The sequence below is a fragment of the Gymnoscopelus braueri genome, assembly GCF_963280865.1.
Source record: "Gymnoscopelus braueri genome assembly, chromosome: 20".
Lineage (NCBI taxonomy): Eukaryota > Metazoa > Chordata > Actinopteri > Myctophiformes > Myctophidae > Gymnoscopelus > Gymnoscopelus braueri.
This window is the reverse complement of record NC_137622.1, coordinates 6,944,149-6,962,859: the sequence shown is the minus strand read 5'-3', so window position 1 is coordinate 6,962,859 and position 18,711 is coordinate 6,944,149. Positions and strand designations below refer to the sequence as shown.

At 41.8% G+C, this 18,711-nt stretch overlaps 1 protein-coding gene across 1 annotated transcript in view; it reads left to right on the top strand.

Moving 5' to 3' along the window:
* The first annotated feature begins 1,179 nt into the window (after positions 1-1,179).
* Positions 1,180-18,711, top strand: part of abcb7 (ATP-binding cassette, sub-family B (MDR/TAP), member 7) — a 49,043-nt gene continuing 31,511 nt past the window's right edge. The window contains exons 1-5 of the mRNA XM_080416478.1: positions 1,180-1,339; positions 5,233-5,316; positions 6,395-6,472; positions 9,321-9,440; positions 17,646-17,778. Coding sequence (XP_080272604.1) covers positions 1,184-1,339; positions 5,233-5,316; positions 6,395-6,472; positions 9,321-9,440; positions 17,646-17,778 — 571 coding nt within the window. The 5' untranslated portion in view covers positions 1,180-1,183. The remainder of the gene's footprint in view (positions 1,340-5,232; positions 5,317-6,394; positions 6,473-9,320; positions 9,441-17,645; positions 17,779-18,711) is intronic.

Below are 18,711 nucleotides of genomic sequence, written 5' to 3'. Positions count from 1 at the left end.
TATGTTAAATGCCACCCCTTCCTAGCCTGGCTCCAGCCCCTGAATCGCTAGCCTCTCATTCAGGAATAATGGAGTGAAACGAAATGAAAATTCAGGCTAACCCCTTCCCAACCTGCAAATACTTTTTGGGTGTTATCCTTTCTAGACTAAGTGTATGACTGTACTCGTGCTGTTTGCATTTATGTCTAATAAATTATTCAATCAATCAACCAATCAATTATTCTACGGGACAGGTGGGCACCAAAACCATCTGGGCACTAGGGACAACTGGGGACCAAATCCATCTGGGCACTAGGGACAGTGGGCACCTGAATTAGGATTTGTGTCCACAAGTGTTTTTTAACTTTACTTTGTTGTTGGTAAGTGATATTTAACCCACTGTTCTTTAATTCTTTTTTGTATTTTCCCATTTTCCCAATTTGTTATATTTTTTAACAGTAGGCCTACTTCTATTTTGGCAAATACACTCTTATATTGTACTTTTTCTTGTTGTTGTGTTGAGTTTGGGGGTTTAAAGAACAGTGGGTTAAATATCACTTACCAACAACAAAGCAGCATGCTATGTAAAGTTAAAAAACACTTGTGGTGGACACGAATCCTAATTCAGGTGCCCACTCGTCCATGTGCCCACATGTCCCTAGTGCCCAGATGGTTTGGTGCCCGGTTGTCCTGGTGTCCACCTCTCTAGACGCTCACTCGTCCGGATGCCCAGTCATCCCAAAAATATGGTACTCAGATGTCCCTAGTGCATAGTAAAATGGGGCGGCCATAGCTGAGTGGTTAGTGAGCCCGCCTAGGGAGCCAGAGGCCCTGGTTGCCCCAGGTACGATTCCAGGCCACGCCAGCATATGTGTCGATGAAATTAAATTTGTCCCTGAGCAAGACTCTTAACCCCTAATTGCTCACAGGCCCTCATTGAAAACAAGCCCGCAAGGACTTTCATGAACGTCCTGTTAAAAGGAATTATCCTTATCCTTATCCTTATAGTGGCACTAGGGACATCAGGTGGGCACTAGGCTAGTGCCCACTGGTGCCCACCTGTCTTGTATTCATACATTGTCTCCGCTGACAATCAACCAGCCAATCACAGCGCAGTGGTGTCCCTCTGGACTATGGGAACGTCAGACTGTGACTTCCTTGCACCGGCCGGGTTGAGAAGGACACGCCTCCTCTGGTCATCAACATGGCGCCGCTCTTGGTCCCGCTGAAGTGTGGGATTCACTTTCAAAGGCGAAGACTAGCGTGTATTCTTCGACAGACGAGTTCGTTTCACGCGTGGAACCACAAGGACCAGGATGAGCACCGACACAAACATCAACACAATAAGACATATCACGTGGTAAGGTCTTTAAAGAGGTACAGAGGGGGGGAGAGTTGGAAAGGACACGGCGTTTTTTGCGTCGTACGTCACTGTGAGTCTAGCCATGGATCACACGACGGTCATGGATGAACTTCAACCTGATGTTTGCACTTTCCCCATTTACGGTCCGTACATCTACATAAACGTTCATATTTCAAATATAAAGTGCTGACCTTATGGCCATGGATGTTATTTATTTGTACGGGTCCTCAGAAGTGCCTGTATCTTCAGTATGGTTCAATGAAAAGCATTTTAATCCGATTGGTGGCCATTTTCTCCATATTTTCGTCATAGCTTTCAACTACGCGACCCTATCGGTTGGGAGGTGTACTGCACTCAGATACATTATAAGAAAATGGCCACCGATCGGATTAAACTGCTTTTTATTGAACAATACGGAATATACGGGTACTTTTGAGGGCCCGTACATAATTGTAACATCCATGGCCATGAGGTAAACACTTTAGATTTGAAGTCTGAACGTTTGTATAGATGTACGGACCGTAATTCGAGAAAATGCAAACACCAGGTTGAAGTTCATCCATGACGGTCAGGACATGTCAGTCATGTTTCAGGTCTACGTCGTGCGTCACTGTGGGTCACAAGGACAGCGGCTGCATGGTGTCATGAATTGAATAACTTCATGTTGCATCATAAACATTATAATAGTAGTTTATATGTCCTGTATTTTCACTTTCAGTCGCTGGCATGTACATTAATGTATGGTTTAGTTTACCCTCCGGGTTTATGATGATACATGTCATCATGCTGATGCTCAGTGGTGTAAAGTAACTAAGTACAAAGTACTGTACTTAAGCACCATTTTGAGGTACTTTTACTTTACTAAAGTATGTGCAAATGTCAATTTTTCTTCTACTCTATTGAATTCCGGACTTCTACTTGTAACATAGTATTTCTACATACAGTAACAGTATTGATACTTTTAAGTAAAAATGTGAGTACTTTTTCCACCACTGACTGTGGGTCACAAGAACAGGGGCTGGTGTAATGGATTTAATTAATAACTTCATGTTGCATAATAAACATCAACATAGAAGTTACGTTTTCAGTTTCTGTGACTGTAATGTATAGTATAGTGTAATAATAGTATGTTAATGTATGTGATGATTACATGTCATCATCATCATGCTTATGACACCAACACACCACACATTTGGTTTGTTGCCACAATTATAGTGCTTAGTGTGTGTGTGTGTGTGTGTGCATGTGCGTGTGCGCGCGTGTGCTTAATGGTGTCAGTTTGTGGTGGAGGTTATAATCAGTGGTGTAAAAAGTACTCACATTTTACAGTAAAAGTAATGTAGAAATACTCTGTTACAAGTAAAAGTCAAGAATTCAAAATTTGCTGTGGATAAAATGTTGAAGCTGAATTGGTAAATGCATGTTTTGTAATAATAATCAAAATCTACAAAGTAACTAGTAACTAAAGTTTGCAAATGACTATAGTGAAATTGGTATCCTGACCAGAGAGAAGGGGAGACCCCTGTCACTGAACACTTTCACACAGAAATACCACCTGCACCACATAAAGCTGGCACCCCCAGGCCTGGACTAGTGTCAGCAGCAAGATGCTGATGCCTTTACTAGAGTAGACAGTGGCCCCTGTCTGTCTGTCACGTGTGGAAGTGGGGAGAGTAAATAGCATGTCCTGTGAGATAAGAGCTGTACTGTTAATGTCCCACCCTGTGTGTGTGTGTGTGTGTGTACTAATGTCATTCTATGTCCCTAGCCTGCTTTTGAAGCTTTTAATCTCGCTGGGCAGACCTTTGGACTTTTACTGTTCCTCAGCTTTCATCTTTACTCTGTTGTTGTTGTTGTGACAACATGATGACAGCCTGTCATTATTTTCTGCTGACTGTATGTTGTCCTAATAATGTGCTGTGTTGTCATGACCTCCAATGGTCTAATTATGTTCTATGATTCAAGAAGAACATTTAATCCTCAGGTTGAGTTACTCATAATACTCAATATGCACTATTCATTTTAGTGGCTAGCCAGGAATGTCACTGTGTCTATTGTTTAATCCATTATGACCCGTGTCATTTCAGATTTCTTTGGCTATTCAAAAATAGCAGATCTACAAGCTCATAGCGCGGCACCGAGTGCCACGCTATGAGCTTGTAGATCTGCTCCTTTTGAAAAATCTTTGAATACACATATTCTTTACATAACATTTGTAACTCAAATCTTTGCTTTTGGGGGTCCCTGGACCAACTTATTTTGACCAGGGGGTCCGCGGCCAAATACATATAATTTTTGGGGGTCCTTGACATGAAATAGTCTGAGAACCACTGGTATTATTATAGTAACATAACATATGTTTTTTGAGAAAACTGTTGGCATTTGTAGAATCAGCCTCAGGTCTTAATTTAATGGGTTAATTCATACCAAAGAAACCATTGGTATTTTGCGGTCTGTATTTTTGCCTGTTGCTAATCTCTCAAGAACAGCTTCTGCACTGCGTTGGAATCTGTCGGGAAGGTTCGTCATAACGAGTGCGCATTCAGATCAGGAAGTAGGCCGCGGCCAAATACATATAATTTTTGGGGGTCCTTGACATGAAATAGTCTGAGAACCACTGGTATTATTATAGTAACATAACATATGTTTTTTGAGAAAACTGTTGGCATTTGTAGAATCAGCCTCAGGTCTTAATTTAATGGGTTAATTCATACCAAAGAAACCATTGGTATTTTGCGGTCTGTATTTTTGCCTGTTGCTAATCTCTCAAGAACAGCTTCTGCACTGCGTTGGAATCTGTCGGGGAGGTTCGTCATAACGAGTGCGCATTCAGATCAGGAAGTAGGCCGCGCTTTACCCAATCACATGTAGTGGGCGGGATTCACATGTCCGTCGATCTTTCCCCCTCGAAACAAACCGAAACTAATTTAACAATAGCGTCCGCGGAGCAGACAAAACCACGGAAATATATTCACATTTTAACTTACTCTTTCATCATAGAAACAAGTGGGCTTATAACCAAAACGATCCATGTTCTCTGGGAGAAGTGGTGTTAGTGTTCCGTGTAGAAATATTGTTAGTGGGAATGAAAACATAGTCGCACCAACCGGAAGTGATGCGCTGAAGGCGCATCACAAACACCGGTTTCCTTGTGCTCTGGTGTTACGTTATCGTCCGCCCAGAGCCAACAGACATAGAACAAACAGCAGAGGGCGCTGTTTTTCATTTTCAGTTGGCGATGGGTTCCCAGATTGGCCTGTTGCTGACTGAGGTCAGGACTCAGGAGGACTCTAGTTGGAGTACTCAGTCAGTTAGTATGACTTAGCTTTGGAACTTGTTTAAAATCAGGATCTATTGAAGCATACAGTATATTGTTGCTGTCGGGGACAGAAACCTTGTATCTCCATATTTCAACTTTTACGTTTTTTCATTAATTACTGCCCTACCTCATCATACTACAGTGTCATACACAAGTAGCAAAAATAGCCGATCTACAAGCAACTTGTCAGCTTACTGAAAACTTTAAAGCAAGGATTTTGGACATAGAAGGTTTCCGCTCAACACAACATTAATACAATCACAATGCTTGTTTTCACAATATCATGAATGAATTTGGCAATAGTGGAGAATTTTGTTTCACTTACAGTAGAACAATTAGATTAAGCAACTCATGTTGCTTTAGTATTGGATTAAGCAGTCCTTTGTTAACAGCAGCTCTGCTGCATGCATTTAATGATGAGCATAGTGGACTGTGGAGGGATAAAATAATTATTCCATTACCAAATCATCAAGATGCAAATGTCAAAATGTTGGCAAAATAATATTCTCACCATCAATAATGAAAACAATTCACATGAAGGTTTTCTTTGTTGTTGTTTTTTCTCCATCAGTTGAGGTCCACAGCCAACCTGAGAACAGCACCATGGAGTGTCAACAACACCGGAAACTGTCGTCGGGTCTTGGAAGCGGCAAATGTAAGTAGAGTAGAAAAGCTTTTTCAAATAGTTCATAATACAAGTAAGACGCGCGAACGCGGGAAGCGAACGCTTTCAACTTGCCATCCGGCCCTGAAATATGCACAAATGACATGGAATTCTTAGATATCCCAATAGCTGAACTCGTCTAGATGCTTTTAGATGTGTTATTTTTTACTGTAGCTGCTATATTTCTCTCAGAGGAGTGTAATTAGTCACTCAGGGGCAGGCGGATTTCGTATATATATATATATATATATATATATATATATATATATATATATATATATAAAGATTTGTACACATTTTTAAGATTTTTCAAAGATCTATAAGCTCATAGCCGCGCTGTGAACTTGTATATCTGCTATTTGTGAATAGCCAGAGAAATCTAAAGTGACACAGATGCCTTCTCGGATTGAATGGGTTAACCTCCTGAACCCTAGCGTCACTATTCTGGGGTGAACATTCGGGGAAAATGAACTTGTAGATCAGCTATTTCCGATGAAGATATTTTGTGTAGAGAAAAAAGAGGAGGGGGCCTCATATAGAGCGTCGCAGTTCCCGCCCACTTCCTGTTTTTTTTGGTGCCGGAAGAAAAAACTCAATGCATTTTTCCATTGACATTTCCAAAAATATTTATATCTATTAATTTAAGCCTCGAATCAAGCCATCATGACATGACATGAATCATGACCATAAACGTTTGATTCTGTGATTTTTTTTTTGTTGAAAACGGCAAAACAAAGGGTATTTATTAAATATAGTATATCATATAATTAAATATAAAATAAAAATAAATCACAGAAAAAAACGTTTTATGGTCATGATTCATGTCATCTCGTGATGGCTTGATTCGAGGCTTAAATTAATAGATATAAATATTTTTGGAAATGTCAATGGAAAAATGCATTGAGTTTTTTCTTCCGGCACCAAAAAAAACAGGAAGTGGGCGGGAACTGCGACGCTCTATAGACCTGTGGGGGACTCTGGTCAACATAGGGCCAAAGTAGTTAACACTTTGCAGAATGTAAATGCATCATATACTTTGTCAGTTGTGTAATTGTGTTTGTTTTCACAGTATTTGCAGGTGACGGACAAACGGACATGTTGGCACGGCAGCGCAGGTGGAGGACTGAATGCCGACCCCAAGAATGTGGTGGGTATTGATCTTTTCAATGTTTTTTAACTTTTAACTTTCAACCCCTTTTTCAAGCTCTGCCATGGGCTGGGCCTGTGTTTGTAAACTCTGATTTAACACATTGTGTTGGTATCGGACACATTGTTTTGGAGTTCATCAGTGGGATCCCATATTTTCTGTTAACTTTTGGATTAAATGTGGATAAGCACATAAGTCTAAGGGTAAAGGTCCTTGAACATCTGGAATGTGACAGAAATGATCCATTCATACAGGTTGATGCTTTTTTTTAAATTCACGGTGAAAAGTTGACTGTTTCGAAAATAAATCATGTAGAATTATTGCCGTGTATCACAGCTCAGTGTCTGCCCTGAGGTTTGGAGGTCGGGGTTCGATCCCTGCTCTGCAAGGCTTATTAGTATTGCTGTGTAATATTGTTCTGTGTGGATGTACTCATGACACAAACAGCAGTTTAAAATAATGCAAATTAATTGCACTAAAAACAATTTGTGTAACAAAGTGTAATCATTCACAATTCAACAACATAGATGAATGCAGTATACAGAGAAACGTTTACAGAAATGCTTATTACATTGATAGTAAATGTCACATTATCAAAACACAATGTATTGTGGGGCTGGGCAATATATTGAAATAATACCTATATTATGACATGACAATACTGTATATCATACGGGATTGTGTTGTCTTTTCCTGGTTTTAAAGGCTACATTACAGTAAAGTTCTGAACTTAGCTGACTGTTCTAGCTGTTCGATTATTTGCCTTTACACAGTTATTATATGGGCATTACTGATGATTATTTATCAAAAATCTCATTGTACTAAGTATTTTGTGAAAGCACCAATCCCCACGATATTGCCTCAATATCGATTTTGAGGTATTTGCTAAAAACGTGTTGTGAGATTTTGTCCATATGGGCTAGTCCAGTCATATTCTGAACGTGATCTCAAACTGTCATAAACTAGTGTTAATGGACTGGAGGTCTCCATATGGTCCACTAACCTTCACTAGCTCATCCAACTGTTAATGTTAATTCTAACTCGACTCACTGGCAACAGTTATTGCCTGATTGCATTTGATTAAAGGCAGGTGTTGGGCACAATTCTCACTTTAATTTGCCAGTGTGGCCACCAAGCAGCAGTACTGTAGCATGGCTCTGCCATATTGAGTGGATTAAAGGAATTACTGCATAGTCTTCTGCCCGCAGCGTGGAGAGTCCCTGCGGCAGGTGTGTGCCGGAGCATGGGTAAACATCCATGTTGGCACCGTGATGGCGGGCTGGGATGACAGGTGTGTCCTGGGACTTGTAGTGTCAGGCAGGATGCTTTGGTCCACCTGGAGACTCTGCTGCTGTTGCTGCTCCCAGACCCCCCGCTGGGACTTACCTTGACATTTGATGCTTTGTGTGTTGTGTGTGTGCCCAACCATGCCCACTGAGTCCTACCTGGACTGTCGGGGCAGTCTATTGTAAAGTGCAACGGTTATCTTTCAATATTGGTTAACCACATGAACCCTAGCGTCTGTATTCTGGTAGTCTCGCGTGGCCAGACTGTTGCCTCCCACAATTTTCAAATGTTTCCAGTCATACAGTCTGGGACTCGGAAGCTCTGATCATGATTAGAATATAAACCGGATGTGAAGCCTCCTCCTCACTTCCGTTTCGTCTTTACAGTCGCGCAAATTTATCCTAATATAAATACAAATCATCTAAGTACAATTAGCTTGCTGCTTAGCAGAAATGGAAATTAAAAAGTAAAATTTAAAGATCTTTTAAAATATATTTTCGTGAATGGAAGTGCCAGCTTCCTCTCTTGGATTTCGGGAGTTGTAGTTCCAGACTCTATATAGCATTCAGAGATTGTGGAATAGTTGTCTGGCTACGCGAGACTAGTATTCTGGCGAACATTCGAGATTATAGATTGGCTATTTTTGGTGAAGAGATTCGGCGTAGAGTGAAATACTAGTGGACCTAGTATAGAGCCCTTGGGGGGACCCCAGTCATAGGATCATAAGTGGTTAAACTGGTATGATATAGTAACAGTAAAAGTGTGATCAAAATAGATAATTCTTGTACATTCTTTGGTTGTATCTATTTATTTACTTATGTACATGTAACAACGGTGAATATTACAAATCAGTCATTTAGTTGGGGACCATCTGGAACCCCCTCAAGGACCCCAGGGGGTCCTTAATCGCCACATTGAGAGCCAGTGATCTAAATGGGATCAGAAGTTCAACCTTTGAACTTACAGTCTGTGTTCAGGATAACAAATGGAAAGGACCCCCAGTTTAGCCCGTAAGGGTCCATTTGGTTCCTAACTATCAACCCCCAGTCTGGGGACCCCACGTTGAGAACCTGTGATCTATGCTATCTACAAAATCATATTAACCAGTCATCACAGACTCGATGCGTCCCAAGTTTTTTTGTTTTCTCATCTCCTAGCAACATGACCTTGTTTAGTTAAAATTGTTTATAAAAATCACATTAACTTAACTCACATAACTCAGTTGAAAAATATCTATAAATCCACAGAGCCCCATGTATGGAGTTTCTTTCTCGATGTCATCAATACCATGGACGTCATAGATGGCCTCCAAGTAAATGATAATGGGTACTGCATTATGTAATCTTGACAATGGGTACAAGGGATTACATAACTGAAGGGGAATGTGTTTTCCGACAAGCATCACACAGTATTCTTTAACTCGAGATGGAAAACATATTTTTCTCATAATAGCAGTTTATTCTGTATGAACCCAGAGGAAATGTTATGCCCTTGTGGATAAAACAAGATTATCTAATATTGTCTAAAGTGCCATGCCTTTTGTTGTTGTCTTTTTACACAGCTGAAGGAGGTCAATTCTACCCAGATTCTGTCTGCAATGCTGTCTTATGTGTGGCCCAAGGACAGGCCCGATCTACGGGCGCGCGTGGCCATCTCTCTGGGGCTGCTGGCTGCTGCCAAGGTATGATGATGATGGAGAGACACCGCACTGAATGTTCTTAATGTTCTTCTTTATGTCACTTATTGTTACTTGTTTCAGAAGGCTGAACAATTCTATTATAGGAACCACTCAAGCCCTTATATGATGAACAAAATATGGCGAACATAACATTTTAGAAAATGAAAGTTTTAAGAAAATGTTCGCCTATGACGACGGTCAAAATAGGGATGCCAGGTTCTTCTTCTTCTTTCGTGTATCGTCGTCATATGTCCAGCTCGGTGTCACAGAGCCACGCTCTCGTCTCTGGTCCCACTTGGAAGAGGCCAGCCTCTGAAGGAGGTCTGTACAGGGGACAGGTGGTGATTATATGTTCGGCAGCCTGCTCGGGCTCGCCACACTCGCATACTGCGCTGTCTGCCAGGCCCCACTCCTTCATGGACCATTTGAAGCGACCAACCCCAGTACGGAGGCGGTTCAGCAGGGTCCAATGCCGGCGTGGTAGATGTTCTCCTTCAACTCCATCTCCCGGGTCTGGGATGTGATGGTGCAGACGTGTGGGTTCAGCCGACTCCCATTCCTGCTTCCAGGAAGTTGCTAGCCATGCCCTTGTAGACCGGTCCTCAGGGATGGAACCAAGCATCTCTTGTGCTGTCCTGTTGTAGGGGTGACGGGACTTGAGTCTGCTTGGGGACGCTGCCTTAGTTGTTGTATCGTGCAGGATATGCCTGTCATGTTCTTGGGCTTTCCTTGCAAGTGCGAGGGTAGCGGCCTCTCGTCGGAGACCGGCCGGGGCAATTCCCGCTAGGACTGGCAGGTAGGACACGGGGGTGGGCTTCAAGCAGCCAGTTATGATCCGAAGGGCATTGTTGATGATAGGATCAACCTTCTTCACATGTGGGCTTCTACTCCAGATTGGGGCGCAGTATTCGGCAGCAGAGAACACCAGGGCCTGGATGCCAGGTTGAAAGTGGTTAACCACTTAAGCCCTATTTTATACATCATCGTACAATAGTGTTGTACTGTGGAAATAGCAGATCTAGAAGCTCACAGCGCGTCAGCTTGTGGATCTGCTGTTTTTGCTATTTTTGATAGAAAGTGGTTAATGGGTCTTTCTGTAGACGCTAGATATTCACTGTTATATGTATTTCTTGCAGCGTGTGTTTGTGAACCACAATCATTTCATGTGTACCTACTACCATCTACTGTACAGTATCTATTCAGACTGCCGGGTTGAAATGGATGCCTTATTCAGGGACTGTGGCTGCACAGTTGGAATGCAAACATGGATCCTGTACATAGAACAGGGTTACTGAGGTTTTTGGTGTTGGGTAATGTATCAAACACAGTGTGGACCAAACCAGTTGCTCAAGCTAAACAAACAGTGTCAGCGATCCGTTTGGAACCAGCAGAGCAAAGGATTTAGGTTCATATTGGGCCTACTGTAGGTCAGTGACGTTGTTAGGTTTTCAATGTAGTGGGTCCTGGTGGTCATCTGAATGGGCCCAGGGAAACTTCCTGAAAAGAATTGTCGTTTTTGAGAAATTGCTGTTAAAATTGTGTTTAATATTATATGGCTATAATTATGATTATATTTATGTATGTTGATAATGTATCTAAAGAAAAGAATATCCTGAATCTGACCAATTTATCTGCAAAAGAGAACTCTATTACTGAAAATACTAGTACGGTAGGCTAAATAGTACCAAATGATGAAATAAAGTAGTAAAAGGGTGTCCTATGCTGAGGACATGGTGGTTACAGTATACAGTATATGAAAAATATACACTATTAATATGCTACACAACAGCATGTCTCTCTCTCACACACACACACACACCCAGCTTGTTTTCTCTCTCTCTCTCTCTCTACAACCCGCCTCCTTCCATCGCGATGATTGTGCGTTGCCAAGTTGATACCACGGGTTCTTTCCAAAGTAACCAGTTTAATGACGATGTCCCGTCTATAATTATTATGATTTTTTCATTCATTTTGTAAATTTTGAGTAGCCAATGACTTTTTACCCCTTTTTCTCCCCAATTAAGTCGCATTTAATGCTACTCTGTTGTATCGTACTATGGCATAAAACAACTCGGTTGGTCTTCTACCTCGCGCAGCCGCCCACACACATGCGCGCACAGACTCACACACCGACGCAGCATGTCGGATCCGCCGGTCTGACAGACTGACTTGTTTTGAATTGGAGGTTAATGGTATGTTGTGTAGCCTACATGCGTAACGAATAACAACTATTTAATCGGTTCAGAACTCGCAGATGCGCAGCAGACGCTAAAACAAAAAGATGATTCTTCTGTCGATTTTTCTTCCGTCGAGGAAAATACCATGCATGGTATTAGTTAGTCTTTTTGGAATACAATTGGTTATTGGTGCAAGACCCGCAGCTAAAAACATCACTGCTAGGTACAACTTTGTTCTACGCCGGTATAAGTTACTTAATCACACCTATGTCTTTACGTTGTTACCACAGCAACCAATGCAGATATGTCTGAATACACAAATCAGTTCACTTGCAAAATACAGTGCGTCAGTATTTGATCAATAAATCACATTTATCTGCAGTCTGAACAAAGCCCTAGTACGGTAATATGGTTCAAATCTGATTTGCAAAACCTGTTTCCATGTGTTTTTCAGCTGTTAAGACAAATTAATCTGATTTCTATCTGGTTAGGCCAGAAATGGGATTTCTGGCTCATTTCACAATTTTTTAATCCGGTCTAGAGAGAATCGTCAGATACGGATATGTGCTACCAGAAAATAATTCACTCAGAAACCAGGGGTGTCATACCAGTAGGGCCTACCCATAAACCTCTGAACGTTTTTCTTGGCATACTTCATTTGGTATATGTCCATATAGTCCATGAGCCAGAGCCCCAAAATTGAGCAATTATCATCGAAAGAGTGGGCAAAACCAAACCTATATTAAATTGTTCAGAGGGTCAATACGAGTAAATAAATGTATGATAACCTCACCACAGGAGCAGCTTTTTCATGGTTATCACACATTTTGTAATTTTCCCCATACGTACATGACAGGTCAAAAAATGACAACATTTTAAAAAGAGTTATCATAATGAAACTTCCTGAGTTGATTACTTACATGAAGACAATGATTTATCGTATTACAAGTTTTCTGAAATTGTATATTTAAGTATGCAAATTAGGCATTTAGTCCATGAGCCAGAGCCCCAAAATTGAGCAGATATTGAATATTACCTCGTTAAAAACCTTTGAATCCAACATCTTAACAAAATGAAATAAGTATGTTGACTCTGGCTTTGTCCAATGTTGATTCTGGAAAGTTATGCAAATGTGGGCATATTTTCCTATGCCTAATTTGCATATTTAAATATACAATTTCAGAAAACTTGTAATACGATAAATCATCGTCTTCATGTAAGTAATCAACTCAGGCAGTTTCATTATGATAACTCTTTTTAAAATGTTGTCATTTTTTGACCTGTCATGTACGTATGGGGAAAATTACAAAATGTGTGATAACCATGAAAAAGCTGCTCCTGTGGTGAGGTTATCATACATTTATTTACTCGTATTGACCCTCTGAACAATTTAATATAGGTTTGGTTTTGCCCACTCTTTCGATAATAATTGCTCAATTTTGGGGCTCTGGCTCATGGACTAATAGGTTCAACTCACTTTATACAAAAGGTCAGCTGAAATCTCAAGTCAATCACCAAGGTCCAATCACTAGTATGCAAGAACAACATGCAAGAATACAAGAATGTCTTTTCTGAAAATAGATGTGTGAATCATTCCAGTTTCATCCTTGGATCCAAGGATGAAACTGGAATGATTCACACATCTATTTTCAACAACACAACAGACAAGAAATCATTCAATCATCCCCACACTATAGCTTAAAATGCTTTTTGGGTTAAGACTATCTTTGATGCCCCTTCACTGTTTATTGGATGTGTTACTTTGTTACTTTATGATATATGCCTCAAATTACCTGTAATTGCCTGTGTTCTTGCATACTAGTGATTGGACCTTGGTGATTGACTTGAGATTTCAGCTGTTGGTGAACGATACGATACGATACGATAATACTTTATTGTCAGTTCACACTGAAATTTGTCTTGCGACACAGCAGCCATGTATGCAACAATAAACATGACATAAGAAAACAAAACAAAATACATACATAAAGACATACAAAGACAAGAGCAATGTCCACCTCTCAGCCTACCCCAAGCCTACAACTCTGACCTTTTGTATAAAGTGAGTGGAAAAAGTGGAAATGTGAGTAATTTGTCCTCCAATTAATTGAAATTGTTGGATGTGCTACCCTTTTGGATTTCTTTGGTAGATCCTACTGATGCAACTGATCCATATTCAATGGGCATTTATACTCTGTCGTCGGTGTTGCCTTGGAGACGGACAGGTTATGGACCGGGTCAATGGGGTCAGTGTCCAGGGGCCCTGGGGCTATCAGGGACCCCTGGGCTGCGAGATGCAGATCACAATTTATTAAAATGTATATAGTTTACAGTGGTGGAAGAAGTACTCAGATATTTTACTTAAGTAAAAGTAGCAATACCACAATATAAAAATACTCTGTTACAAGTAAAAGGCCTGTGCTCAAAATGTTACTTGAGTAAAAGTACAAACGTATTGGCACCAAAAGTAAAAGTACTAAAATGTTTGAAAATAGCAGATCTACAAGCTCACGTGTTGCGATGCGACGCGTTGTGAGCTTGTAGATCGGCTATTTTCAAATAGCCTATGTATTAAATAGGGCTAAAGTGGTTAATGTATGTTTTATAAGATATGATTTATATCTGCAAAGTAACTAGTAACTAAAGTTTTCAAATAATTGTAATGGAGTAAAAGTACAATATTTGCAGAGAAGTAAAAGTATTAAAAATTGGAAATACTCCAGTAAAGTAAAAAATACCTCAAAATTGTACTTAATTACAGTACTTACTTTACGTTACTTTCCACCACTGATAGTTTAACACTCAAATATGTGGAACCTTCAGCCTATACAGCCTATACATGTGACTACAGGACAAAGTCTGCATGGCTAACTGAGCTGACAAGTAATTTTTACATGCAAATAAATATCTCGTAAATGCTGCAAGTTGCAGACTGTAAGTCCTGTACAATAAAATGTCTGCAGGTGCTTTCTTGACTCATGCATGACTCACAACTCGAGTAGTGTGTTTGCTTGCCCACCTGTCGTATTTTTTTGTAAGTCAGAGAGACAGACAGACAGACAGACAGGCACACGCACGCACGCACGCACGCACGCACGCACGCACGCACGCACGCACGCACGCACGCACGCACGCACGCACGCACGCACGCACGCACGCACGCACGCACGCACGCACGCACGCACGCACGCACGCACGCACGCACGCACGCACGCACGCACGCACGCACGCACACACACACACACACACACACACACACACACACACACACACACACACACACACACACACACACACACACACACACACACACACACACACACACACACACACACACACACACACACACACACACACACACACGGTGTGTAGCATGCCCTACTCTTTTGACCTATCAGAAGCATAATGTACACTTTTGATATTTGATACTTGAAATTGTTAATATTGCAATAAATGACTTGCAGTCCTGTCTAGCATACAGGAAGATTCACCTGAACAACTATTTCACCCCATCAAGTCTTTCTGCTCCATTCTTACATTGTGGAGCTGCATGGTGCAGCTGCACAATCTGGGCAGAAGAAATGTATATTAAGACCACAGCTCTCACAATAAAACAAACTGCTTAACACGAGAAATTTTAAACCCACCAGAATTAAGAATGCAATTTTGGTTTAAGGAGAGGTGCTGATGTTCTCAAATATTGGCTCCAAAGTCAAATAAAAGTCAAATGCTATCTTCATGTGGCTTTTCACTTTCAAGCAGAGTTATCACTGTATCCTGCAATTCTGAGAAATGAGTTGTGTGAATGCATGCTAACACTTATCTCCATCTCCAAACAGGAAAAGATCTGTGAAGCTAGAAGCTCTGATCGAATCTCTTCTGCAGTGAATCCTGGTGTCTGCAACCCATAATGGCACCTTATTAAAATATGTATCTGAATACACTGTATAGCCAGTAAGGGGGCTGGTCAGGGAGCACTGTAGGTTTTAAAACTTTATGATCGATGCACATATTTTATATGATATGCATTTGTTTCTTTGTGAGGAGCTATCTAACTTATGAAACTTGTAGATCAGTTACATTCACCATTACACGCCACACTGATATATATATACAGTTATTTTAAGCCAGCAACAACCTTGTATGCTGGAGTAGGTATAAATTATGCCTTATGTCCTCAGTCTATTTTTTTGTCAGACAGACAGACAGACACGCTCGCACGCATGCACACACAGACACACACACACACACACACACTGCCCCAACGCTCCTGATTTCGTGTATAGAGGGGCGGGTGTATGAGCCGGCGAGAGACTGCGCCTGATCCCCATTGGTTCACCGATCTGTCCGTCAACCCCCGCCCCGTTAACACAACATTACGAGCGACGCCCACTGCACTCTGGTTGGTTGGGAAATGAAACACTTCCTCATACCGAGTACACCGACTCGCTGGGCCAGGCTTTTATTTTTTAGCAAAACTAAACAATAAAAGCCTGGAGATCGAGGCTATATCCTGAGTGACACACTGTAAATACTAGTCTTAATTCCATGTTAGCCTAAAGGCGTTCAGTCCTTCACCACTAAATCGCCACACAATCTATCTCTCCATTACACCAGATGTCACATCTCCAGGTGCAGAGTGACACTGTGGAGATAATCCCCCAGTGTCGCTTGTAGTGGTTGCTGCACATTTCTCCTTATCACGTATACTGTATTGGCGGTAGAATTGAGGACATGTTTTGGTCTGGTGATAATAGTCTATTTTTGTGTCGTGTTCTGTTGTCTTGGTTGCAAAGTGGCAGATTTTAGTTTTCTCTTTGGGGGGGGGGAGTCTGAGGACTGCTATTGTCTGAGGCACGATGTGGAAGGGTGAGAGTGGGAACCCTGGAGCTGTGTCTTTTACAGTATTAAATCATTGCTGTTGGGTGGATGTCCAAAACGGTTCCTTTTTTATTATTATTTTAACATTTTAAAATAGTGAAAATAGCCGCATTGTGTGCTTGTAGATTTGATATTTTCACTACTTCTGTGCGACACTCTTGTATTATGAAGTAAGACATTGATTTACAAAAAAAACATAAAAAGTTGAAATGGTGACTAGGTTTCTGCGCGACAGCAACGAAATGGAGTTCCATTAAGTGGAGTTGGATTTACTCCAGCAGCTCCATGAAGGGTATTTCTTCTTTTTAATCAAAGCTAAAACATCCTTCATGTGAAGAAAAGGAGAAGAAAACAAGGAGAAGTGGAGTCAAGGAACTGAAGAAGCGGCGTGTTCCAGCGCGTTACGGGTTGAAAGGTTCAGCTGAAAGTGGCTTCCAAATGAAAATGCTTTCCAGCAGCGTGCTGCAGTGTTCTCTGGCTGTCCTAATGTGCAGCACAACCTCCCAGCCCTCGTCACACAGCTGTCCCTGCTCTTTTAATTAGCCCTAATAACCATCTCACTTCCATTAGCAGGATGCATCAGCCACCTCTACACGGCGCCCCGGCACGCATGCACACACAAGCACACGCACATGCACCCACACACACACACACACGAACCTCTGAATATATAAAAAATGTTGAGTTAATGTGAAGCAACAGCAGAGAGCCACTGATTCCAGCTTTAGAGCATTTTTTTAAATTTTTATTGGGTTTTTATATAATATGGTGTCACATTCTGTATATGACGCAGGGTTTCAAAGTCAAGCTGCCAGGAATATGAAAAAAGTTTGTTTTTTCAGCATGTCATCGTAAATAAATAAAAATAGATCTATTAGCTCACAACGTGTCTCATTACGACGCATTGTGAGCTTGTAAATTGGTTATTTTAATTATTTCTGTTTTAAAAAAATGTATAAGCTATTTTGCAACAGGGGGCCGCAGACATGAGGGGTCCTTGGCATGGAAAAGTTTGGGAACCCCTGCTATTATGACACAGAAGACTGGACTGAGCTGAAAATAAACATGCTGAGATCTGGCATTTGAAACAGTTTGAACAGTGCTGTCTCTTTATTTCTCTGTTCGTCTCTCCCTCTCTCCTCCTCCCCAGATGACCAATGTGGTGGTACCCTTCATGTTTAAGTATGCGGTGGACGAGCTCAACCAGATGTCGGGACACATGCTGAACCTGAATGACGCGCCAAGCACCGTGGCTACCATGGCAACAGCCGTGCTGATTGGCTGTGAGTGTGAGACCGGGCGTTAGGGGCTGGCAGGTGCCGTGCTCATCAGTGGGGAGACCGTGGGACTGCCTATTATCTACAGGCTGACCTTTTTTTTTTTCTTCTCTCCAACGCATTCATATCAACGCCACTCCTCGAACTGCCTGTTCTTCCCTCGTCGTTATTTGCATGACGTCCCCCTCCCCCTTCCTTCTGTGCCTCCAGATGGTCCCCTGGTGTATCGTGATAACTTGTGACTGGCCTCACCTGTGCGCTCCGGGGCGAGAGCCCGAGCCACTGGATGCATCTGTTCAGCTGCGGGGCAGACATCTTTAATGTACTTTTAAGTGTCTTCTAGTAGTGAGGCTTGGATTCAGTCACACACACACACACACACACACACACACACACACACACACACACACACACACACACACACACACACACACACACACACTCTCCCGCTCTAGTGGAATTAACCACCTTAGCCTAACACCGTCATACGTTGGAAATGGCCGTAGATCACAACACAACGCGAGCCTTGTAAACTTGGCGATTGTGCAACACCGTCATACGACTTGTATTAAATTAGTATATAGGCCAAGGCTATTTCTAAGAATTCTCGTCTACAAACACACCAGGGTTAATGTGGTTAATGAGGGGAATTGGCAGCCCTTTTTTCTAAAAGCTTTGCTAGGCTTTGTTTATTTGGTATCTCCTCTCTGGTCCTCGCTCTTCTTGTCCATATCACCCCCCTTCCCTCCCGTACCAGAGGACTGTGCGAACACAAGGCTGGTCAGGGGTCAGTTGTAGCTCGTCCCTGATCAGAGTGTTCCCACCGAGGTGCTGATGAGGGAGAGCAGAAATCATTCAAATAACACGAACACGACGCTCGACGTGCGAGTCACTCTGGCCTCGAGTGAGATCGGCTTCAGATGCTCTGTACACTTGGCC